Source organism: Vidua macroura, chromosome 8 (assembly GCF_024509145.1).
Source record: "Vidua macroura isolate BioBank_ID:100142 chromosome 8, ASM2450914v1, whole genome shotgun sequence".
Classification (NCBI taxonomy): Eukaryota; Metazoa; Chordata; class Aves; order Passeriformes; family Viduidae; genus Vidua; species Vidua macroura.
In genome coordinates this window covers 12,152,498-12,179,148 of record NC_071578.1, presented here as the reverse complement: position 1 = coordinate 12,179,148, position 26,651 = coordinate 12,152,498, and the positions used below count along the sequence as shown (strand labels likewise).

The following is a 26,651-nucleotide window of genomic DNA, read 5'->3' as shown; positions in this document are numbered from 1 at the left end:
CCTCCTTGGCCAGTGTGTGCCTTACAGTATCATCCCACTGCCTCCCAAGGTGGGCAGAATAAATGCTGAAAGCACTTTCCACGCACTGTACCCTGCTGAAATGCAGCACCTTTGACAAAATCACACATGGCCAAATCCTAATTTTGCTGATGCTGGTCCTGATTTACACAGGTAGAACATGAATGGCTGGATCCGAGGGTCCCTGCGGTGCTGGCTGTGTGAGGATGAACTCATCATCTCTGCTCCAGCACACAATCTCTCAACAAAACTCTGCTTCTCCTCCAGCCCGGAGCAAAACAGAAGACAAAAAGTTGGAATATACAAAGGTGAGAGGAAGAAAACGAAACAAACCAACCCTGCTCTCATCACCATGGACAAAATTCTGCTGTTGCAAACCTACTGAAGCCCTTTTCCGCAGCTTCATCTTCCCCAAATTCAGCACTGGAAAGGGGAGGGGAAAAAACCAAACCAAACACCTCAAACCGAAACCAAGAAGCAGACACAAGCACCTGGGATGCAGTTCATCGGCAGATCTCCTTCCCCACTGGAGCCCGGGAGTGGCAGGAACAGAGGTGAGGAAGGTCCCAGCCGGCATTGGCGAGAGGTTATTCCCCATCCTCCCGCACTGTGCCAAGGGGAGGCTCCCGGCGGCACCCCCAGGTATCTGGGCGGCGCTGGCACGGCCGCCCGCGCCCTCTGCGAGCCAACCTCTCCCTTCCCGCAGCCCTCCTGACTCACACATGGCTCTGCCCTCGGCTGGGGCTCGCTCCTCCGACTCCCCTTTGCTGCAGGAACAGCCTCCAGCAAACCTGGCTGGGAGACACTGGGGCTTCTCTGGGGAACCGGGAGCCTTGCCCAGAGATTAGGCAGTCAGGCAAAGCCCTCCAGGCAGGTGTCAGCTCATCCCACTCCCACCCACTGTTCCCGGCAGGAGCAGCTCGCCACAGCTCTGGAGCAGAAAACAGGGCTGAACTCGCACTACCAGCAGGGATCTCTGCCGCCCTCAATTTGCTGCCTGTCCATAAAACGCCCCAGCAGGCACACCGTGTTCTCCCACTACCCACGAAGGAGAAAGTCCCAGAGACCCCTCTGAGATGGTGCCAGAGCATTTCTCTTCTCGGGGGTAAAGCAGGTCAGCGGGGCACAGCGAGGTGACAGCAGCTGGGTGACATCTCATCCCCCATGCTGGCATCCCTCCCAGTGCCCTGGGACACAGCCACCAAACTACACTGGCACCACATAGATCAAAATGGATATTTCCTCTTCCCTCACCCTAGCCAAGGAGAAGGAAAACCTGAGTGGGAAAAAAAAGGAAGAGAGAAGGTGCATCTCTGGTAGAGGCTCCAAGCACTGGAGGCAGGGACTGGAGCCTTGTTCCTCCAGCTGCCTGACCAAGCTGGTAGGGCAGCCTGCACTGATCATCCTGCTCCCCTGGGATAGGACTCAGCTTCCCAAGAGTTAGGAAAACCAGGCACACAAAGCAGTCTCCTTGAACAGGATGTCTCCCTCTCCAGGCAGCATGGAAGTTGCAGAGCAGACACCCACTGAGGATTTTCCCCTTCTGGCACATCCTATGCAAAAAACTCCTGATTCTTCAGTGGGGGTCAAAAATGGTTTGAAATCCAGCAGGGATCAAACTGGAATCTGTGTGGGAAGTGCAAGGAGCTGCCATCACCAATGGCCAGCCCTCCATGCCATGGCAAGCCCAAGCCTCTCTCCAAGGCAGGGATCTGCAGCCCAGCATGACACAAGGATTTCATGCCATGCAGTGCGTTTTCCCCAGGGCTGCACTTTGGAAGACACAGTGGAGCAAGAAGAGCTGACATCCCTCCAGCTTTGTCTCCAGATGGCCCTCCCACTTAGTGCCAAGAGAAATGAAAAACAATGCAAGCCCTGGGGTCTTGGGTCAACCACTGCAAAACTGTTAATCCCAGAGTTGCATCGCCTCATCTCTGCCATTTCATTTGCCACTGTGGTCTCCAGAAACTCAGCAGATGAGTTTTCTCCTTCCAGCTGAAATTCCTTCATTAATTACCTCAAGATCCCTGGAAAAGGGAGGCCAAATCCAGATCCCCTTTTCTCTGCTGATGCAGATGTAAAAGTACCTGACAGCGAGGGAGAAAAACTACTCATCCACACCCTAAAGATCGTTCTTCAGACATGCAGCAGGAGAGGTGATGTACTGCAAATGGGCTCAACCAACAGCCATGCTGGTACATTCAAACAGCACTTTCCATCCATGTCTTCTTAGAGCAACAAACTGTCTTTGCTCTAGAGAGGGTTTTTTTGCAGCAAATTTTATTCTGACTCTTTCACAGTTTCCCTCCAAAGAAAAAAATTCCTACCACCAGCTACAAAAATGCTCTCTGGCCAATCCACAGATCTTCTAATGCAGTTTTCTTTTGCATAACTCCTCCCAATGCAGGATTTTCCAACATTAGAAAGGGAAAGCAGAGAGAAGAATGGAAAAACTCATGGGAAGAAGACAAAACTAGGAAAGGAGACAAAAATATCACTTTTGCCTTCTCAGTATGGTTTAAAAAAATCACAAAAAACTGAAGGCAAGGAAGTCACTCTTAAAAAGTAAAACAAAACTACAAAATTGTCCACAGGACATTTTCTACAGGACTACCTGGCACTGTTTATAATTTCCTTGCATCTCTTCATGGCACTGAAAGCCATAGAGTTCCTATTTGTGAAAGGGAGAAGTGAGGGTAAATATATTTGAAGAAAGAAATTGATGAAAATAAGACAAAGGTGGCTGGAGGAAAGAAGAACTGCACTTTCCTGCTGCTTAACCCAGTATGGTCTCTCCTTGGGGGACAAGGCTCTGAACCCCATTACATTTTCCTTGGTTTTCCAGGTAAAAGGTTTCCAGCACAGTCAAGCACTAATTATTATTTCAGGAGAGCACCAACAAACAGGAGTTCCAGGATGGAATATGCCACCCTGGGCACTCAGAACACAGCATGCAGAGCCACTCTAGCTTGGCTGAATCAGGCCCAGAATAGGCAAGCAGGACCATAACATCTTCATGAAGAAGGATATAAGTACAAACATCTGCCTTGCCATTTTTTAATTAAAGGGGTTTATAGCTAGATATTCGTTTCCGTAATCCACGTCTCCAGCTGCAGAAATGCCATGCATATTCTAATTTTGGCAGCTAGTTTATTTAACGGAGTTTGACACTGTTTGACATTTAGCTGAGTCACCTTGTTCCTGGGTAAAGCAACAGGGGCTGTTCAGCAGTTCAACAAGAAAGGGGCAGAGATTCAATATCAAAAGTAGAACATATATCACAGAAATTTTAAATTAAATACAGCTGAGGTCTATTCTGTTCTGGCAGCTTCTCTCTTTGGGACACTAAGTCAACCCAAATGTTTTCCAGATATAACTCTTCCCCTCAGGGACATGTGGCACTACCATCTCCCTCATGTTCCTGGAGGGTGGGAAGGGTAGGAAGTGTTGTAATGGGTATATGGGGTTTATCTCACCCTCTGCAAATACCACACACATATGTATCAGGACATCCAATCACTAAGATCTGCACAAAGGCTGAGGAGCAGCCACCTGCAGTCAGCCAACATTCTTCTAGGAGAAAATAAGACAGATAGGCCAGTCACAGTCAATACAGGAGGAACAAATGCTACCTGCAGACAGTGTTTTCCTACAGCACCTCATGTGAAGCCATCTGCACTCCTGTACAGTGCTTTCAAGGATCTCAAAATGCTTTCCAGTAAGAAAAGCAGGCCAGAGTACCCCTTCTTATCACGAAGAGGTTTCATAAGGTGATTTGGCTATGAGTTTGTTGGTGGTACCGCTACAAAGAGAGCCCGCTCTTAGACTTTTCTCCTCATCCCAGACAGGAAATGAATGGCAACACCATCTTCCTCTGGCTACACAGTCTGGATGCAGCACAGAACACTGCAGAGGGCAAACCCTGAGCCTGGGACTGCCTTCCACAAGGTCTATGGAGGCTGCCAAGACATTGCCAGGCAGCTGTGCTGCCCTGCTGTGGCTCTGATGCTGGTGTGTATTTGTGCTGCTGGTTTTTAAGTCCCTACTCCCCAGTAACCTTGGAGCTGTGCTCACCACATATCTGGAGCAGCTGCTTTGCCTGCAAATAGCATTAGAGACATGCTCCTGCATGCTCCTAGAGAGGACTAAGCCCTCCCATCCCAGCTTCTCTTCACAGACCTTAAGGAGAGAGCTGGGATCTCCTTTTTATAGTGAGAGACAGAAGAGACCTTTTAACAGGCTGAAAATACTCCATTTATCCTGGCAGGCACTGCAGTGAGCCAAACTTAAAGCCAACAGCCAGGATCATGCAGTCAGACAATAGGGAGCTGGCCAGATCCTGCACTGCCAAGAGCACGCTGTGGTCTGGCTCATCTCCCCCATGCCATCCCTGCAGCTGCTGCTGGAAGAAGCTATGCAGAAGTGTTTGCTGTTACCCTGAGGACAGGATATCCATCATGTTCACACCCTCTACAAAAGGTGTCAGAGGGACAGTGGCTCAGGCTACAAAGATAAGTAAGTATCTTTTTAAGCCAGCATTGGAGAAATCCCTACTTGCATTTAACCTTCCTTCAGTCTCCTTTCTATCACAGGGGCAATTCCAGTTATTCATTCCTTATTGTACAGTAACAGTGTCTGCAGAGCTACGGCATCCAGAAATGACAAAGACTGACTCTGGTCCCCAGCAGTCTCGCTGGAGCTCAGGCTGCCTGGTTGTACCCCAAAGACACAGCCCCCAGAAGCTATCAAATCCCTTTGTGTAACAGGGCATGAGCCAACCTGAATCTGAACAGCTGATGAAAGGTCCCCTGAGAGCCCTAAACACCATACCAGCTATTTTAGGAGGAAGTTCAGGTCTGGTACCACAAGGCTGGGTGTATGAGCTCCCAGGGAAAAGAATATACGTAAGACCATTTATAAGAATGGTCACAAAAAGTACTGGAGACAGTAGCTGGGGAATTGCAGTCTCTAGCTGCCCTCAGCCATCTTGTTTAGGGCTTTCCCCACAGCATTACCTGGTAGAAAAGGAATGATTCTTTGCTTGGGATCCTTCTGGCCTCCTTCAATAGGGAACTTGTCCAAAAGCTGCATCTGCAAAGGAAGCATAACAAACATCTTAGGGGGAAACATGGACCATTTGCATAGGGACCTAGGGACCCTCTTGGTTTGTGTGTGGTTTAAGACAAAAGCAACTGCAGGAATTACTTTGTCTTGTTGGAGGGGAGCCTATACTTAAAAAAGGTATGATACAATTCACTCCAAGAAAGGGAGGGCAAGTTTCTGGCAGCACAAAGGAGCTGGGATAGGGGCCCAGGCAGACAGCTGAGCCTGGCCTTGCTGTCATTCTAAAATTAGGCTCCCAGTTTTTGCTACACACACGCCTTGTCTCTAATACACAGCCTGCCTGTGCTGGTGTAGCAACAGGTTTTACCTGTCCATCTGAAAGACCACCTTCCTGGCTAAAAATGCTGTTCAAGCAACCAGATTAAAGCATATCTAATAAAACACCTGCTCTGCTTTTATGGCAGAGCCAGAAAGACCCACTGCCCTGGTCCAGTAAGAAAGAGCTCCTGTTCTCCCAGGGAGACAAAGATGGGGTTTGGGGAATATCTTCCACTGCAGTCCCTACCTGAAGGACAGCAGGCAAGGAGGCCTCAGAGAGCAAAGCATCCCACAGAACACCAGCCCCATGAATGGCCTGAAAGCACAGCTCAAGATGGGTGTGCTCTCATCCCAGTAGCCTTTAGTACATGGTTTCCTAGCCTAGGAAAGCTGCATGCTGATCTGACATTCCTAAAGGAGCCCTACAATGTATCCTTGGATGATGAGACCTGATGGACAAGTGCCACTGAGGCTGAAGACCAGCTGAAAGGCCTCAGACAGAAAGATGCACCTGCTCTAGTGACACCTTAATGGACTCGCCCAAAGAAGACCAACTCCAGCCCTGAAAAATGCCAGGGCCTCTCATCTCTCCCATTCACCCTCTGCAACCTTTTGCTCTCATTCAGCACATGGTGCTGCCAAGACAGAGACCCAAATCTTCACATTCTGTTTCATTTCTCCCCGTGTTTCCTATGCATGATGTCTCTATGATGCTCAATGTCCCCTCCCTGCTCAGAAGCCCTGGCTCCCTCAGGCAGGGGGAACTCCAAAGCTCCTGCCAGCCCCAGGGCTCCTTTTCAACAGACCAGGAGAGACATCTTTCAACTCACAGTCCACAGCTCCTGTGATCTCTGAGGAAGGCAAGGAAGGAAAAGCAAGCAGTAGTGTTACTTGCCCTTGCAGAACCCCTATCTCCTCACCTCAACTGGATCTACAGCTCAATACAAATACGCAAAGTGGCAGCAAGAGCTGGGGGAAGGGAGGGGGTACTCGTCAATCAGCATTTAATCTCATCAGTGCTACGTGTCCAAAGGGAGGCTGTGCAAGTTAAAAGGGTTTTGCTAGCTCGACAGATTTCCTTTTAAAAATATTTTTTTGCTAACTTGGGGAAAAACAGTCAGATTTTTTTTTTTATTTTTTACTGGTTTTGTTTTAAGCACGCAGAATCCTTCTCGCCTTCCATCACACACCACATCTCCAGCGTTTTCACCATATGGCACAGCAAACCAAAGATCAAGAGGAAACTCGGCAGTAGAAGCAACATCTGTGCAGAAGAAGAACTTAAAAGATTCCACATGTTTCCCCATCAGGGAGTCAGCCTGGTAAATAAATAGACCATAGCTTTGCGGATTGTTAGCTAACCCGCTTTTCTGCCTACAGAGACAGATTTTTTATTGAAAATGGGAAACTTTGTTTTCTCGTAGGTAGAGCTCTGGGTGTCTGAGGTCAGGCATGGGCAGGAGCTTCCTTCAAAGAAGATGGAAAAAAAAATAAGAGGGGGAGGGAATCCCCACCTACTGACTTGAAGTTTCACTGTTGCTACACTTTCAGCCAGGAAGGCAATTCTCACTTTACTACGTGGTGACTGATTGAAGCTGGAACTGATACAGTCAAATTCCCAGGGTTATTCTTGGAGTTAGATTAGCTGGCTAATACAAGCCTTTTTAACCACATCAAGAGAGCCACAATGTGTATAACTTAGTGCTATTTATCTAAAGGGTGGATATCAGCAAAATAGATACAATAAACTGAAGCTGGAGGAGTTTGGCTAAACTTTCCTAGACTACACTTTCCACCCCAGCTCTTGCCTCCACTGGGAAGGTCTGGGGGAGCTGGGGGAGGCAGCGGCACTCCAGAAGCCATGGAACCTTCAGGATGTTAAAAGTCAAATAAAGTGCAGCAGAAGTGGGGAATCCTCCTCAGCACTTTCCTGCACCCAGTTCTGCCATTCAAAGCCAGTGCAAGCTAAAGTCTTAGAAAAGCAGGATTCCCTCCCACCCACAGAGAGGGATGCAAAGTGGAAGATGAGGAGGAGATGTGTACAGGAGAAAAAAAGCATCAGTGGACTCGAATTAAACATTCCAAATCTTCCAAAGATGATGGAGTGTCCCAAGCCAATGCCTAACATCGCCACTCAGCCCACCTACAGTAAGAGGAGACAAAGGAAGTAGCTGGGAATTAAAGAAGGGCTGAACTACCAAAACTCCTCCTGGTAGGCACAGCCCTTTCCTCACATGATTAACAGACAAAGACCAATAAACAGATTTTCAGTTCTCTTAATTAGATGTCTGCAGAGCATCTGAAAGTCGAAAACTCTTTTGTCTGTGACAAATGTTCTTCCATTAAAGGAAGTTATTCTTGTTATAACTGCAAATACACATATGATTGATGGAAAAAAACCCTTCACTTAATGCCCTAGGTTATTCTGCTCAGACATGGGCAGTCTCCACAAATTGTTGCTCACATTTTTGATGTGTGACAGTTCACTTAGGGACAAAATTTGCTAAATCAAAAAGCAATTCTGTCACTCGGAGTAAAATCATCCCAGTATGAAGGCAAAGAACGGAAGTCTGGATGCAGAGTCCCAGAGAATTAAATTAGGGATGCAGTTGGCTTTGGGCAGACAGGAAAACACAGCTGGGCAGTGCATTTTGGCAAAACTGGAGGAACTCAGTTCATCTGCTTACAATGAGGAGGAGCCTCCAATTGCATAACTGGCGTAGTGAGCAGAAAGAAACATGTTACCATGTCCCTGTATCACAGGGTGGAGGATCCCTTTGGAAACAGGGAGGGTATATGGAAACCAGGAAGTGAGCTTTCCACTCATTCAGACAGCATGTCTAGAGTCAGGCTGAACAAACACATCCCACTCTCACTTTTGGCAAAACAGATGCATGAATAACTCACCACCAAAACTGCCTCTCCAGTCTTTGCGTCTCCAAACTGCTCTGGGCTTGCTACATCTTTCCTACTGAAGTCCTGCACAGTCCTGCCTTCTGTTCCAAGCACCTTCCTTCTTGCTTCTGCCCAAAACTCCTTTAGAAGACCTGCTATAAAACCTTGTGGTCCAGATTATGACTTTCTTGCAGCAGTCACCAAATGATCATCAATTAATCTCATTAAAAATCAAGGGAATTACTCATGCGAGTTGCTGCTTATTAAAAAGACAGCAGACTCAAGAGCACTGGCCTGCTCCACACCTTTCTATTTGTACATAAGCATGAAATCACTTGACTTGCAAGAATGAAATAGGAAGATTTCAGAGCATCAACTCAACCACTTCCCTGGGCATCTTCCTTCACAGGTCTTCTGCTTCAGGCCATCTTTACTTTAAATGCAAATGTATCATGAAGAAAGAGCCTCTCCTGCACACAAGAACCATTTGGGTTTGCCAGATAACAGCACCTCTGGTCATTTCACATCAGCTGTGCTGTGAAAATAAGATTCTGCCCCTGTCTGCTTTGCAATGGTAACCCTAGTTAAAAATTTTAATAAAGAAAAACAAGAACCCTTTGAGATGCTACAAGTAGCATCTCTGAGGATGAGAAGCCAAACAGCTTCCTGATAATTTACTTACTACATTTTACCTATCTTGGTTAAATTTTCATGAAACAACACTTCTTTCTGCTGCACATATAAGGACTTAGAGCACCCTAGACTAAGAGGCAACTTCTCTATTGAAGGAGAGGCTTTTACTCTGCTACAAGCCAACCAGTGCAGGGCACATGAACATATAACTGTTCAATGGCTTGACCCTGTGGCATTTGCCATGGGAACTTTGTTCCTGGTTTGGTTTTGAGGTTTCAGACGTTTGTATCCAAATCCAACTCCCTAAAATTAATCTGCTGAGACAGTCACCTGACCTCCACCTATGCCTTATACCACAGACTACAGATGGGTTCCTGCTGGGCTGTTGGTTCCTCCCCTTCCTTCCTTGCAGCAGTTTTAATTCCCCTGGTTAGAAGAATTAAATTCTCTTCTTAAAATGAGCAAATGAGGACACCCACATAACCTCTTACTGTGGAAATCTTTCTGGTTCCTTTTCAAGGGGATGCAGGTTTGTCATATGCACAGAAAAAAATCAAAGCTCTGCAGGAGGTCAGCACTGCAGTCAAGGGGAGATTTATTTATAAGACAAAGATCCTGAGGGTGACTTTCATGCAAGCCCCTTACTTTGGCAAGCAAAACAGCATCCACCACTGTAAAATGATAAAGAACTCTGACCTTCTACAGAGAGAGATGAGGCCTCTCTCCCTTTCCAGGGTATAATTTACTTGTGTCCCAGAGAAAGAGCAGTTGAAAATCAAACCATGACCCAGAGCAGCAGTGTTTTTGCAAGGTGCCCCTAGAAATCCCAGCTTGCCACCTTACTCTTGGCCACTCAACTGGTCCCAAGACTATATTTCTTCCTACACTGAACGCCAAGACACATATCAGTTTCCCTTTTTCCAAGTGCTCATCAGAAAATGCATTTTTCATTAAAAATGATGTAAGCTGATAATAACTTTAATTTAGGCTTGAAAGGTAAAGTATTAGAGGACAGTCAGGCATCAGGCACATCCCTCCTCACAAGGCTGATCTGATCTCAGAGTCCCAAGAAGGAAAGAAGGGCTACAGCCAGCTGGGAGATGAGGAAGAGGAGAGGAGGCACCTGTGCATATATGGGGTTGTGTGCACACTTCTGAGAGTCTGCCAAAGAAACTGGAAGAAAAGCAAAGAGTCTAACAGGACCTGAAACTAGTGATGATGGAACTCACACCTCAGCAAGAGGGGTTAAGGGCATCTGCAAATCAGAAAAGACTGAAAGTCTCTAGTGCAGATAACACAAGTTTAGATGAGAAGGAAAGGTAAGATACCAGAATAGGAACTATTAATTAAACCCCTGAGGAGCTGCAGTAATTTCCTTTCATTTTGAAGTTGGAAACCAGCTGTCCTGCTTGCTGACAGGATTGATGGTTTCAGCACCATCAGCTACATTTTGAATTATAAACCATGTGATCTGCAAGAAAGGGAATGGCCAGGATGGGTTTGAATTCTGTAATCTGCCAGAGTTTTCCAGTGGTTAAACCTCTCTGGTCCTGTCTCTGGTTTTGCACCTGCAAAATGTGAGACAGATTTCAGGTAGGTGGCGTGAGATTTAATCAAGAGCCATCAAAGGCTCTGAGCCTTACACTGCAGAGCAGGAGACAGAGACTGAATTCAGAGGAACTACACTTATCTAAACCCAGCAGGACAGAAGCAAATGGAAGAAATATTATTGGTGGTTTTCAGATACAATTATCCTCTCATTTGTGGGCTTGTCCCTCTACAGCATATTCCAAATCCTGGTTACCCAGGGAATCCAAAGGGGTCTTGCACTTAAGGAAGATGGTTGGCACCCATTTCCAGAGAATGGATCTCTGGAAATGCTAGGTAATATATCAACATTTAGATGTCAGCAGGTGAAAACAAGCAAGAGAGTGGAGAACAAAAGAGACCATCTCCACAGATTTACCTTCTACATACTGGTCTAGAGAAGATAATTTCTTCAATTGTTTGGTTTTAGAATAGGTGTTCTGCTAAGGTTAATCAGTGGAGCATCCATGGTGTAAGTGGAAGGACCTCATTTACTCCAGCTCAGGACCATACCTGCTGAGATCAATGACAGAAGGAGATACATGGCAGGGAAGGAAACCTCTGCTGCTGGGGCAGATCCCTCCACAGCAAACAGCTGTTAGGGAACTTTCTCCAGATTTCTCTGAGCTTCTTTTTATTCCTCTCCTGCTTCACCCTCTCACAGGAACAACAAACCAGTTCACCGTCACAGACACAAGACAGCAGGAGGCCTGCTTAACTCCCATCCCTTCAAAACTGGCCAGAGCAGAGCTGTTCCTGAGCATAACACCAACTAGGAAAAATTTGCAAAAGATCTTTGGGTGAGGACATGGAACAGACTGAGCCCAAGGGAGCTCATCTGTCAGCCACTCACACACAGAACTGACATCTTACACATCAGAAGGAGGTGGAACTCCATCTCTTCCTAAAGCAGTAATGGGTTCCACAATGCAGCAGGAATAACTATATCAGGCAGCCAGTGACACTGGCTCCCTTGTGGTGTTACATGATGCCACAGCATGCAAGAGAAGTGTAATAATTCAATCCCTGAGAAGCAGCAGCAACTGCTTCCCTTTTATTTTTAAAGAAAAAAAAAAATTACAGCAAAAAGTCATCCGGATAACCAGTTGACATGCCTGACAATTACAGCATTATGGGATATGTTCTGAATTAAATATAATGCAATCTGTGAGAAAGTCAAACAAAGGCAGGAAAATGCATGTGAAATAAAGAGAACAGACATTTACAGCATGGTGTAATCCTCAAAGGGAAAATGCCTTTCTCAGGTTGAAAATTTCCACAAGAAATCTTGGAAATCTTACAAACCTCTCAGTATCCAAATAAAACAGCCAGGAGAGGAGAAGGCAGGGAGCAGAGACTGAGGGTCTATCCCCAACACGATCCATCAAAAGAGGGAATGCTGTTTCCCAGATGAGACATTTGGTACTTTTTAAAGAAATGCAGCTCTCTCTAAAAGCTCTGCAGAACGAGCCCAGCATTTGTGGCTAACACAGCCTAGCGAAACATTCTGAGGTGCTGGTTTGGGATGACAGAGGCACTTGGTGCATCTCTGAGGAGCTTCTCAGAAAGCCCACACTGTCCTTTCACAGAGCAGCTATTGAAGTCTCCTGCCAGAAGCATTTTCTTTTCCCAGTGCTAAATTAAACTGGCCTCATCCAACTTAACCACACTGGAAGATGCTTGGACAAAGGCTACTTCATACTTTTCCATCTATCCATGGTGATTATATGTCCCCTGTTACTCTGGTATCTACAGAGGATTTGTCCCAACAGTATCCTTGGGAAGTGAGGCCATACCCCAATGCCTGTTTCAGAGAGATGAATGCTGCAGTTATGTGGCACCACAGGGTCATGCAGAGATGTGAGAGCCATGATGATGCCCTGTCCCATCAGGCCAATTAGCTTTTGGGGAAGGCTCATAATTTTGTGATGGAATGCAAGCAGTTTGTTGGATTTTTTTCCGGAGCTGGCACATCCAGAGCCAGCCCAGGTACTCAGGCTGCACACCTTACGCATGTTCTAAAAAGCTCACTGCAGGTCACAGTAAAAATCCTGTCTGGAAGAAGAGCTAACTTCAAAAGAAGAGCATCTTTCCTTACATCCTGCAATTTTTTATCCTTACAAAACCCACAGGCTTTAAGCATTCTTTCAGATTGCACATAAGCAGCAAGAGACCAGCGTGTCCCAGTGAGAGACACTGCAGTAATAGTGCCCTTGGACACTCAGCTCTGGCCTTCAGACAGCAGAACTGCATCTGACAGCACTGTCAGAGCAGAGGTTCCAGTTTTAAACACAATGGCAAGTCTAAGAGCTTCACTGAAAGGGAGCAAAGCACCAAGGTCACTTCCATTAATCACTGCTTCCTACGTCACTTGGGCATTTTAAAAAGTATTTACTCTCCATCCTTCTTTAGATTTCAACCCTTTCAAGACAATGATGGAAATACAGTGTAGTCCCACTAAGCCTTTAGAGTTTAACAGTTCACTAACCTTACTAGGCCACTCTAAAGGCCTCAAAATGCAAAAACTGAGAGCGCCTGCCCTAAATTTGTGCAAGTAGGAGCAGCTCAACTCAGCTTAGCCCAGCACAAAGGCTGGATGGATTGGCAGGATGCTGCAGGGGTTTGAAAAACCCTCAGGTCTTTAAAAAAAACCCTGGCAGCAGCATCAAACACTGCATTGCAGCTGCAAGCAGGGTGCTTGAGGAGGCATCCCAAAAGCAGCACAAGTGCTGGTATCAACTGCATCCTTACTGTCAGGACACACACCAAATATTGTCAATACAATTTCCAGGCTGTTTTGGTTTTACCACTGTTTTGTTCAATGCTGTCAGATCATCCAGGGAACCAAACTTCTGCTCTGCTCTGGAACATGACAGATTTAGAATGGCATCTATGGGAACGGGGGCTGGCCCTTCATTAATGGGTCCCCTTGTTTGCCAGCGTGACTCCTGGCTTCAGGCAGTCCCCAAAAGTGATTTCAGGAGCTGGAGAATCACATTGGTCATGCAATGCCCTCTTCTACCCTTCCTTACTCCTCTCTCATAAAGAGATATCAGGGGATTTTCATGGGTGTTTTAGGTGGTGACTACCCAGACAGCCAGACCCCATCTTTGCAAACTGATTTTGTTTAAACTGGTGCAAAGCCTGGCACAGAAATTCTCTGAAACCAAATTTATACATTGGATGGTCATTGAACTTGCACCCACAGAATCCATCCTTAGAGAGTCTTCTAAGTTGCTCACACAGTGCTGACCATAGTTTTAACTAAACCCTGTTAAAAACACACCCTCATTTAAATTGGTAGAGTTTTATGAGCCTGCAAGAGTGCTTCCCTGCTCCCACTGCTAAGAGAGAGATGAGACTTTAGCTCCAAATGTATGAAACTTAATCCCTCTGTTTTCATAATCTACATCTTCTCTGCAGCCTGTTAGCTTTGCTTGATATATTGTCCCCTGGAAACCATGAGTAACTTCAATATTGAAAACAGAAACAATAGCTCTGAACACAATGGCACATTTTACTTCACAAACTCCATCTGAAATGGTATCTACTCATCTCTGTAGGACACTTCTCATAGCTCTGGGGAGAGCATCTGCCAGAGGAGAGCGACCGCCCAGCGCAGCACAATGAGGAATCCGTGCCAAGCACAACATAACCACAGGTTTTAACTCCATGCTGGGAGGAGACTCCTTTGTCTTCTTTTCTTCCTCTCTCCCCACCTCCAAACCCCAAGATGTTTTGCCTGCATGTCTGGTTCCAAACACACATGTATCTCATCTTTGGGGGGATTTAGAAAGGAGTACAGACAACAAATCCCACCACCTGAGCAGGCAGAGGGAGCTGCACAGATGTAACAGATACTTTGCTGCAGGCCTCCAGGGAGGTAACAAGCAGCCAGCAGGACAGGAGGTTTCCAAGAGCTCAGAGGCAGCTGACAGCATTACACCCCAGCCCCAGCACAGGCCCTTCAGCTCAGGCACTGCCCAGGCTTGGGTGCTGTGCTGGCATCTCCCCAGGATGCTCATGTGGCACATGGGGACAGCAGAGGTGGTCAGTGCATGAGAAGGACAGACTCCAAAAGCACTGGCTGTGCAGCTGGGCTTGCAATGCAGGGGGGGAAAGGATTTACACTCTAGAATACAATGTGAGAACAAACCTAGGTCTGCAACAATCTGTCTTTACTGGTGCCTACTGTAATGGCAGCTCAGAGGTTGGTTTCTCTCTGTAGATTTATTTCTGGACAGGGAGGACAAAGCTCATAGGTATCAGAAATCTGTTTTAATAAGCCCTCCCATCGCTAGCACAACCACAGAACACAGGCACCTGAGCTGCACAGTCAGACCCACACCAGCTCCTTCTGATCCCTGCCCCAACATGCAGCATGGACAACTTTCTCTCTTTAGAAGCAAAAGGGGAATTTGGGTGACATCTGAGTTCATAAAGTCCATGCCCAGAAGGAGAATCCCAGGAGACTCGGGACCAGAGCTACCCCAAAGGACTCAGCACCCTACAAAGGGAGGCTAGGACTGAAATCTTATTTTTGTAACTGCAAGTCTGCCTGAGGACTTTCATTAATTTAATTGAGAACAAAAGCAAACCCTGGGAAAGGAGACGGGCTTGGCCGGTGGCCACGGCGGCTGCGTGCGCTGCTCAGAGCCGGGTGGGCACTGCAAGTGTTTACAGGGCCTCCGTGTTACACCCTGCACGCCCCGGCCCTACCCTGGGATTTCCATTCAGATAAAAATCATCCATCTCTGGACGCATTCCTTGTGGACCAGATGCTGTTCTGTGTATCATACCAACTAATCACATGTAATATTTGGCAGAGTATGAAAGCATCGATGGAGGTCTTTGACAACGGTAGGGGTTATTTTGGTCTTTTTTTATCTCAGTAGCTTTTAAGTGGCACGGGCATGTTGTCAAGAAATACTGTCAGGGCTGTGACTTTTCCAAACTTGCAGATGAGAAAACTGCTACAAGTTGTGAGGGAGAAAGAGCAGATGGAGGCAGATGCTTGCATCCAGGAGGAGATGGACTCCTTCCAGCTCTGTCCTTCCACAGGAGGTTTTCTGCCTAGTGGCATTTGCAAGACCTGATGGTGAGAGCACGGTCAGCAGTACCAGGTGCAAGAAGTACCCAGCACATTGTTAGGCACCACAGGCAGCACAGTGCTGCCTTGAAAGACAGAGCTGTTGTGCCCATCCCTGTCAGGGCAGCAGCAGAGTTTTAAGCCAAGGGTGGCCACAGGGCCATGTGGGCTGAGCACCAGCAGCCATGGGTTCATAGGCAGTCAGGTACATGTCCAGCTTGTCAGTGAGCATTTATGCCTGTTCTCCTCTGGCAGATGCTCTTCCAGTAACATGAGGAGCAGTGCAGCACCAGGAGCAGTTTGTACTTAACTAGGCATGTACTCTGTCATAAAACAAAAACACAAGTGTTCTCCAGCCTGCCTGGCCACACATGCAAACCATGGTGGCCAGCTGAAGGGTACACACTGCGTGTGCACTGATGCAAGATGCGCTTGGGTGATTTGATTCAAGGAAAGGGTGCTGGGGAAAGCAACTCACAGGAAATTGTAGCCTCAACAACTCATCACATCCAGCAGCTCCTTCCCAAATGTTTCTGAGGGGAAGGTGACCTACAAACTACTTTGATGGGCAGGCTAATGACCATCCAAGACATCCAGCAGTGATAATGCAGATTTCTATGCCTTTCCACATCTTGTGACCAGCTTTAGAAGATGGATGGGGCAGACAGGCAGGGCCAACAAGCACTGTGCAGGCACCCAGGATTATTTCTCACCTTCTTTGTGAATTTGCACTTGTCTGTTCTCTCCTCCTCTCCATCACACAAAGCCACAATAAAGGAACATCAGAAAGATGTCCAGACTGTGGAAACATCCTCAAAAATGTGCTGTGAAGTCCAAGCCTAGCCAACAAGCTGCAGGTACCACACCACTCTCTTCTGCCCTAGCCCCTGGCTCAGACAGGAAATTAACATTTCACAGACTCCTCCTGAAATTGCATTAAGATATTTTGTCACAGAAAGTATCCAGGAAGACACTAACTTGCATCAAAGAGATTCAAGCCATATCCAGGCCTGTAATTCCCCTGTAAGCAGCAGTCAAGCTGTCTGATGGCACTGCCCTATGACACCTGGCTGCTGGTTTTGAAAGCCCACATGATCCTTGTGTCCTCCATGGGGTTATCTATCTTTAGCACCTCAGCATTATGGCTGTAAGGAACCAGGTCTAGAAAACTGCCATCTGCAGCACTAGAAATTCAATTAAATAAATAAAAAGATACTGAGAAGTGAAGTAAGGAGGAGGTGGGAATAGGAATGACACATCAACTGCTTTCTACTGGGCACAAGCAACTTCAAAAATTGAGTTCCCTGTATGCACCCTGCTGAGAGTAAGAAAAATATCAGAGCACAGAATGGTCCATTTTCCATCAGAAAGCAAGACACCAGCCTCATCAAAGCACAGCTACTGCCAACCCCCTTTTGTCATCAAACACGGGCAGAAAAGGCATGGGAGGGCATCAACTACACTCCCACGGCCAGCACAGAGAATGCTCTTTGCCAGCAACCCAGATGCAAAATTATCTTGCTTAATTAGGGCTTCCTTTGGCTCAAGTAACTGACCAAATAAATTACACTACCAGACACACACATACACACAAATAACTATTTTGCTGAGCCAGGTGCAAACAATTGCTTCTAGCCCTTCATCTGGGACTAGTGCATGTCTCAACATGAGGTCAAGATGCCAGAGAACATTGTGCTGGCCAAGAACGAAGGAAAACCTGAGAGTGGCTGAGGAACAACAGAAACAAAACTCAGAAGAAATTTTTTCCACCGTAACAGGTGCAGAGATGTGATTAAACGTGCCTCAAAACTCAGGCTTTCAACATGGCCTGAGCGTCACACTGCAGATTCAAAATGGTCAAGCAGGCTTTGAAATGCCACCCCTGCTTTGAACCCTGCAGATCAGTATCAGCCTGGAGAAGGATTTGAAGCCAGAGGAAGATGCTCATGTTTCGAAAGCAAGCACCAGCAGGGGAAAGGGGAGGCAAAGGGGCTGTTCTCCATTACAATAGAAACTGCAAGAGCAGCTTGGGCAGGTGCGCCTCTGCCTGAATGTGGGACTGAACAGCATTAAACACTGCAAGTACAATAGAGACTTGAAAACAAAAACAGATTTCCCTTCCTAACCATACTGAGACATTGCAACAAGGTAAACTGCCAGACAGCTTCATTTGCCTTTCTGTTAAAACTGAGGAAAGGGATAGGATTCAAACAGCAATTCTGCTAACAGATGGGCTGACACTGTAATAGTATCTCATCTACTTAAAAGCATCTCTCAAATGTCAGAGGTAGAAAAAGAACTCCAGACTTCATATCCTGACTCCGAATGAGTCCCTCGAGGTATTGCTTCCATATTTGATCCATGCAGAAAGAATCTATTTCTATAATCAGATAGGAACATAGAGAAAGAAGGAAAAACTCAGATGAGGAAGAGATACTGCTGGAGAATTATGGGGTTGATTCTGAGTATAATGCTGACTTGCAGGAGTCTGACAGTTCTGGGACATGTGTGGGTGCCCTGTGTGCCTACAAGCAGATAAAAAAAAAAAAAAAATCAATGTAACTACTCCAAAAACCAAGAGAAAGAGCCAATTTCTGTAAAATCAATGATTTCTAGGATGCAGAGGCCATTTTTCCATGCTTCAGCACTCATGTAAAGATGAGGGTTTTTTTTCATGATGCCACTGAATTTTCAAGCAAACTGAATTCCCTTCCCAAGAAAACCTCTCTTACAATTGCCTCCCCAGCTGGGAAGTCTCCAGGAGCTATTATGGTTCCCCGCTGATAGCACTGAGCATACAATGATTATATAGCTAAGGAGTACCTACAAACTGGCTCATTCTTTACTGAGAGGGTGGTCAAACACTGGAACTGGCTACCTAGAGGAGTGGTTGATGCCCTAAGCCTCTCTGGAGTTAAGAGGCATTTAGATGCCCTAAGCCTCTCAGGAGTTAAGAGGCATTTAGACAATGCCCTTAACTTGCTTTAATTTTTAGTCAGCCCAGAAGTGCCCAGGCACCTGGACTACACAGTAATTTATGTCCCTTCCAACTGGAATATTCTGTTCTAATAATGAAGTTCTGTAGCAGGGACATAGAGCAAGAATTTCTCTATTTCAAGATTATGACAATCTCAGAAGATGAGAATTTTCTGTGAACTTTTACTGTCCTTGGAGCAGAACCCAGTATCCGGGACTGAATTTAAAATTCCACACGAGAACAAAATGATCAGTCTGAGTTCTTGACATGACCACAGCCACCGTTGCATCTGGATACCTGACAGCCACAAGCTAACTTATCCTCTCAAATCCATGGGAGATGAACTCCTTAAGAACATGGAATCCAAAGGAAAAATCTCTAAAACCCAACTCTCCTGCTTTAGTCAGGGCAGGGAAAAATTAGAGTATCCTGTCTTTGCAGCTCTTATGGTGCTTGCACTGCCTGAAGAATATCAGACAAAAGGCCAATATATATTTTGTGTCTTTAGACTAAGAATTACAGTTTGTACCAGTAGGAGAGATAATTGTTAAACTCATCACCCCTGTGGAGAAAAAGAGCCCCAGTGCTGGTGGGCTGGAGCACATGGAAGCTGTGACTGTAATCTTCCCTGCACGGAGCTGTAGCAGCTGATCTCCCAAAGGCAAGACACAACCACTGTCCAGCACAAGTGGTTCAATCTTGAAATCTGCCTTCCCAGTTGTCCCCATCTCCCTTTCTTACATTGGTAAAATACTGCTGGCAATGTAACACCCTGATTTCAACAGAGAGCTCCCAAACTTAACCATCACGGTGAACAAAGGTGTTATATCTTTCAATTTATCTTGCAGCTTCTCGTGCCTTTTCTAGCCCATAACACCAGATAGATGTAGCTCTGCTCAGAGCTGGTATGTGCTACTGAAATACAAATAAATGAGCAGGCCACTATGGGGGAAGGAAAGAATTAGTTTTCCATTCTGAATATTGATTTATCTGAGAGGCTGGTGTATTTGAAATCAATTTTTTGAAATATATTTAAAGGGCTCTCTTTTATAAAGGGACTTTATAATGATGTGGAAAATTCACAGCTCCCAACATCAAGCCATGGGTGGAGGGAGTCTGGAGTATGAAGCAAAAATAATGTGGTTCTTAGCAGAAATTAGCAGCACCGATTTAAATGCACGCTCTCCTCCCTCAAATAATCACCCTGTGAACAGAGGTGGTTTATGGAGCCCTCTGGAAAATGTTCCTCATGGCCTCCATTCCAGACCCAAAATAAAATACATTACATTGCAGCAAATACTTCATCGGGGTGCTGCTCCCTTCCCCCAACCCACGCCTCCCATTTGTTGCTAATTAAATGAAACAGCAGGTGCTTAGACCACAAGTGCAGCAGGGCTGGAGTGAGTGCAGTGATTAAACCCCCCTGGAATGTCTTCTTGGAGAGCTGCATCTTTCCAGGGACCAGACTCTTGGAGGAAAGATGAGATTAGAGGTGAGGGCTGGGTCAGTCTTTGGCTGTGAGCTCCACGATCAGAGGGTGCTTTCGAAGGACAACAGATCACTAGAAACATCAGGGCTCTGAGCAAGGTGCTGGCACCTCTATTCAGCCAAGCCACCTTCCCAGCATCCCTGCTAGCACAGGGTGCACACAACACAGCGTGCTCTGCCTCTGGGCTGGAGACATCTTCTTTCTCACCCAGTTGAGAACCATCATAACAACGCAGAGCAGCCTCCCCCATGCCAAGGCATGTCTGGGCACCTCAAATCTTCAAGCAAAGATTAGCAATGCAGCCCCTGAGGCAGGAAGCCATCCCAGCCTAGCCCTGGGTGAGGCTAGGGAATGGATGCATCACAAGCCAGAGTGTCAGAGCTGGCCAGGAGAGCTATGGGTTGTGTCTGAACACATGACACACCAGGTCATGCTAATGAGATGTTCCTAGTTGCCACCCAGAGCAAATGCCTGCAAGCCCAGAGAACAATTTTGTAAGAGTAACTCAGTCTTTGGGATGTGTCCTTAGCCCATGACTCCTGGCACATCCATTTACCTGCTGCCTCTGTGCTGAAATCTCATCCACAAGGTACTCTGGGGACACAGCATGGACTGAATCCCCCCCAGTTCCTTCACATGAAGTTTCACCTCCTGAGACCAGAAATCAAGCAAAACAAAAGGCAAATGCTATTCTGTTATTGACAGGGCAGATACTGTGCTGTTAAGAAATGGACAGGCGTGGAGCAAGGGGCATTTAGGGGCAGCCAGAGCTGAACAGCCCATCAAACCAGCTCTTCCTGCATCCTGCTCTGGGACCTCCTTGTTTTGCCCCACTCACCATGCACTCCATCAACAGCCACATTTCCCTCCCATCCCAGCATTCCAGTCTCACCCAGGTGACTTCCCATGGAGACAGGATGGGATAACTGCAATCACCCAAAGGCCAACAGTGCATCCTGACTCAGGGGGACCCTAAACCAGCTACCAACTGGGATAGCATGGTACAAGCTCAGAAATAAATTCCTCATCCCTTCTACAAATTCCATTTCCAACCACAAGACTCCATAGAACCAGGACATAATCCCAAGAACAAAAAGCACTATTTATATTTCTGCTGAGCACTTAACTTCTGTTTGGTCACTCTGCTGATGTTTCACTTCTTCACCAAACCCTGTCAGAAATGGCTGGGGGCTCAAGGGGAGGAGAGGGAACGTGGTCATTACGGTCTGGCTTAGCTACTGTAATACAGCTAACATTTGGCTCTGTTAAAAACACTCCAAACCATAGACTTCAAAGCATTTCACAAATATTAATGAATAAACTTTCTCCAGGAGGGCTGATTACAGCCCCCATTTTATGGGTGGATATTTCCAGATAACCTTCCTGCCACACCAGAAGTTCCCCCCTCCTTCTTCCACACCACAGACTCCAAGCTCCTAATTACACAAAAAATATTTCCACATTAAGGCAATGAAATATAATTTTGCCCTAAGAGTGGAATAGGATTCAGCATGAGGTTTCCTAACAACAAGAGGCAGGAACTGACAGCCCTGCAGCTCACAGCACACCCCTGCTCAGCTGGATAATCCAGGGCTCTCCCACACCCAGAACCAACCTGAAACTTCGTATGACTCCTGTCTACCCTGGAAGCACTTTTTGCAAACTTTTCCCTATATGTAAGGATAGCCAGGGACCACCTTCATGGAGCACATCACTTCTATCTCCATCTACCTTATTCCCAGAACCCAATGGCAAATGAATCTCTACCACCTCCTGAAGCACCAAATGCTAAATCCTACCCTTATGTGCAAGCAACCAGAACCCTCTAACCCTCAGCACAGCAACACAATGAGTGTTGCACGAGGCAACAGAGGTTTTTGCAAAGCTGCACCAACAGTTACCAACACACCAGAAAACTACCAGACAACCTGGACTTGTTACAAGGACACAGGTGTTTAGCATGTGCCATCCCACAACGTACTTTCTTCACCAGGAAGATACATGCCAGTTTTGTTCAAGCAGCAGCACACTGTAGTGACCAGGTAAAACCTGGACTTGGATGTCAAACATTCCTAGATGATAGAGAGGGCACAACATTCCAACTCACTGGGCTGTCAAAAGCCAGAGTTTTGCCAGATAAAAGGAAAAGTCTATGAAATAATTTTTGGTTCAGGTGGATAACGTGTATTCCCTTCTAAGATAAAACTTCGATCATTAAATTCAACCTAGGCCTTTGAAATAATTTTTTCCCTATTATCATTTTACTTAGTCCTTTCCTGGTTTGCTTTTTAAGTTCTTCCCATTTGGCATTTTCCCCTCTCTTTCACAATGTTTTTGTGGTTTGTCCTTCACCTCTCTCAAAACACCTGGCTGAAGGGAGCAGCTCAGCAAGTCTCACTGGTTTTCTTAACACACCCTTTAAAAAACAAATGCATCAAGACCCAGACACATGGTTCTGATGTTACCTCTGTTTGCAAAAGCACCACTAAATCGATTAGGATCTGCCCTTGACTGACCTGGTGAATCAGAGGCACTCCGGCATCGACACTGATGCCTCAAGAATGGCTTTAATAGAGAGCTCTGCTTGTACTATAGAACTACAGAAATTATCTTAAACACACTGTAATGCTTTTCTGAGTCTCTGCTTAGTCCTTTGTGAGCTTGTTCACAGCTCCTGCCATCAAGAACGTGTCAGCAACCTGTTGAAGTGCAAACCTCCTCACTGGACTGCAACTCCTTGCTCTGCTGTCTTTGCACCCTCAGAGGGTCCCAGATGGGATAGCTTAAAAAAACTTTAGCTATGGCCACTTGAGTCGATGCTCAGTGGCAGGTGTAGACTCAGCAGGCTGCCAGCCAGGTCAGTGCCAAAGGATCTGATGTGCTGTAAAAATTCAAGTCCTTCCTTTCCTGCACAGATCTGACAGACCGGAACTCTCTTTTTAAATGAAAAAGCAAAAGGTGGAGAAAAAAGCCTTCAGCTTGGCTGAATGCTGTTCAAACAGGGCACCCAGGAAGGAGTGTGCACAAAGCTGTGCTTCCCCAGAGCATCACTAGTCCTGCTTTTTGCGTGACCATGTATCTTCTCAGCTCTGTGGGTTTTACTGCCCTGACCACTCCACTTCAATGCTTCCCCTGAAGGGAGGGAAGTGGAAATTGCGAAAGGCAGTTCTGCAGAGGGAATACTTGTGTTTGCATGAGACATGAAACTGCTCTGGTTGAAGAAAAGGAGAACCATGCTGTGACTCGAGGCAAGCAGGAAGGGAATAGGGGGCAAACAAACTCCCAACTTCATGCTCCAAACATTGATGGTAAAAAGATCGGTCATTCAGATGCTATGGGGAAGAAGCAAATAGCACCCAGTGCTCATAAATCAGGCTGGGATGAGCCTGATCAGGAGCCTTCCCTATGGCAGGCAGGACTTGACACAGTCCACAGTGGAAGAGATGCCAGCTGATGCTTTTCTGTGTCCTGTAAGCAAACCATGGTGTGACAGGACCAAGAGCTACTGCTCCTTCCAGGCAGGGCCTTCCCACATCTGAGCCTGTCAAAGCAGAAAGCCGGGAGGGGTGAGGTGACATGGAAAAGGGCCCTGACAGAGCCCTGCATAAACTTTCCATTATGGCTGGGCAATTTTCTATTTGCACTTAAATGCAATAATGTAAATAAACTCCCTGTAACCCTTCCAGGGCTATTTAGGACGTTTGCAAAAACAACCAGCTCCTCTCATCGCGAGCCAAGGGATGCGAACACAACAGGCACTTCTCATCTTGGTCTCCGCACACTTAATGAAAGTGAAGGATTGTATTCCCTACACAAAAGCAGAATTGTGTTTCAGGGCTGGGGGTGTGAACTCCATGCAATTTTCTGGCAGTATAAATAATTGAAAGCTGAGTATGATCAGGGGAGAGCGACAACATAGTGCAGGGGGTGGAACTGTCATGCCCGAACTTTCAGGGCTTGGGTGCTTCAGGGAAAAAAAGACCATGGAAAAATCCCACCAAGGAATTTAATTTTCACACAGATGTTCCAGAAAAAAAATAAAAAGGTTGATCTTGATCTCTGGTAAGAGGAAACATGCTAATAAAGTGGCACTTGGAGAATTTGCTGCCTGTGTGAGGCCAGCAGCCCCAGAGCTGTAGCTTTGGCTGGGGCTGGTCCCACAGCAAAGCCACTCTCCTGTGTTTTATTGTTCCAGCAAACAAAACCTGGAACAAGGGTAACAAACAAGCAGGCTGCTCCCAAGGCTGAGCTTAAAGTCCTGCTGTGGAAAGCTATGGGCAGAGCTTCCAACACCAAAATAATGGAGATGGAGGAGGGATAACAGGAGATCTACACTGAGCCTTTATGCACTCTGATGAAGAAAGGCTTTTAGCCCAGTTTTTATCATGATTCTGCATAATGCCTTGTATGAGATACTGTCCAAACACAAAACCAGCATGTCTGGGCTCTATACCAAAGCCTTCCACCATGCCTCAGAATTTCTGGCAATTTCAGGCATGTTTTTAGATTTCTACTAGCACCATAACCTTGCAGGCACTCATGCTCCTGATACATTGGATTTTGAACATGTAAAGCAACCAACAGCTATGAAAATAAGTCTGAGTCCTCCACAGCTGATACAAGTCAATTCAGTTCATTAGGAAGAACTTGTTGCTTTTCCTCTCTGTGGCTGTATCCAGGAGAGCCCTTACCACAGCACAGGTCCTCCAACATCCTCACAGTCTCCAAGCCAGCGATAAGTGGGGGATGGCAAGAACAACTTACACAAACCAAAACTCTAGAAAGCAAGGGAATAATTCCAGAAAATAATACTTTTGACCAATTTCACTGTTTTCAGTGCCTGCTAGAGGCAGACCACGTCCAGTTAAAAGGACACAGCTAAGAAGTCAACAACCTCTTCATGATGCTCCCAATATTTCTTAAAAAAACCCAAACAAACAAAACTCATTACCCTAACTACATATAGAGCCCAAAGCACCAAGACAGAGTGGCATGGGTATCACCTCTGTTCTTGCCTTGCTGCTGTCACACCCTGAGGAGTTGGCTAAGCCACCACCTCACTTTCTAAGGTCATCCATGTCCTGGCCAGAGAGGTGGATTGGTGCTGAGCAGCAAATATTTCCCTGTAGCCACCCTGCAGGAGATTCCTGTGCTGCAGATTAGGGGCAATATTCAAGTATCAGCTTTATGCTCCAACAGAACCCAAGTGAAGAAGTACAAAAGGGAGGGTTCCCATAGGCTGGGTCACCTTCTCAGCTGCGGGTTCTTTGCCATGGTCATTCAGTGCACCTCTATTGTAGGTTGACAGGCACTTTGTCATTTCCTCATCGTGGCCCTCATCTTTGTCTGACATGTAAAGTCTCTTTAGAAACAAATACTGGAAGCTAAACAGATTGTTTTGCCAAGCAAACATTTAAATAATGATAGAAATTAGAATTTTAAACATGAATTCTATTTATTCATTGAACACAAAGATACCACCCCAAGCCAGTTTGTATCCTAAGGCACTGAGGGTTAGAAGGATAAATGGTATTTAGATAGCTTTCAAATCAGTGGAAACAACCATTCTCAGCTCAATAACCATGTCAGCTATTAATTTTTTTCCCAGGGGCATCTCAGTTCCCCTGGGAAGGCCTGTTACAAGCTTGCTGCTGGGCTGTTTTTCTGAGAGCAGACATTGAGGGGTCTCTCCTACTGAAGCCAAGTCTTGCAAGTGTGGCTGCACCAGGAGCTCCAGCACAGCAGCCAAAACACAGGAGGCACAGTCAGCCCTCATAGACAGTGCAGGGCTCCTCCTGGAAATCTAGTTTTCTGCATCCCCTGCAAACCTTGCACTGCAAGTTTCTCCATGCACTGTCTGGGATAACAACAGCAAACAACTGGCCTGTGTTTACTCAGAAGAAAGGATGTGCCATTTCTCCCCAAGGAGCCAGCACTGACCTTTGGGAACAGACGTGTTGACAGACCCATGTTCAGATTTCCTCTGAATTTTCCCAGTCTTGTTTCAGTTTCAGTAATGCTCTTAAGGAAGCTGTTTATAACTGAAACCCTACAGCTACAGTTGCAGTAACTCCATCCCCACATTTCCAAGATTATCAGGGATGTCCCTGAAGCCAAGCAATGGTTCTGAACCTGATGGGTCAGATACGGAGCCAGGCCCCTGGTCTGGAGAAAGATTTCACAGCAGCTCTCAACATCTACAGCAGGGCCAGGATGCTGAACACCAAGGGAATGGGAACAGGAGAAATGTGATCCTTGCAACCCAGACCGTGCTGGCCAAGGCCAGCACAGCCCAGAGCAGAGGGAGGCACATGCAGAGCCCAGCAGGACAAACGCCAATTTCACTGTGCACTTGCAGCACAGGCTGATGCAGCAACATCTGCCATGCTGTTCCGCCCCTGCCCCATTCAACCCCACCTTCTCCCCCAGCTTTCTTGCCCGTTTCCTTGGGCACCCTCAGATGCACACACACAGCCCAACAGAAACACTCCCTGAGCTCGTCAGAGGCTGGGAATCCTCTCAACACAAACCTCCCACGCTGTGAGAGGGGCAAGCTGCATCTCGCAGGGAGCTGCAGCAGC

At 46.5% G+C, this 26,651-nt stretch overlaps 1 protein-coding gene across 2 annotated transcripts in view; it reads right to left on the bottom strand.

The window, feature by feature from the left end:
- The window catches only part of SH3PXD2A (SH3 and PX domains 2A), a 248,293-nt gene that overhangs the window by 174,412 nt on the left and 47,230 nt on the right, over nt 1–26,651 (bottom strand). For both annotated transcript variants that reach the window (XM_053983427.1, XM_053983428.1), the window contains one exon: nt 5,034–5,109. In XM_053983427.1, coding sequence (XP_053839402.1) covers nt 5,034–5,109 — 76 coding nt within the window. The remainder of the gene's footprint in view (nt 1–5,033; nt 5,110–26,651) is intronic.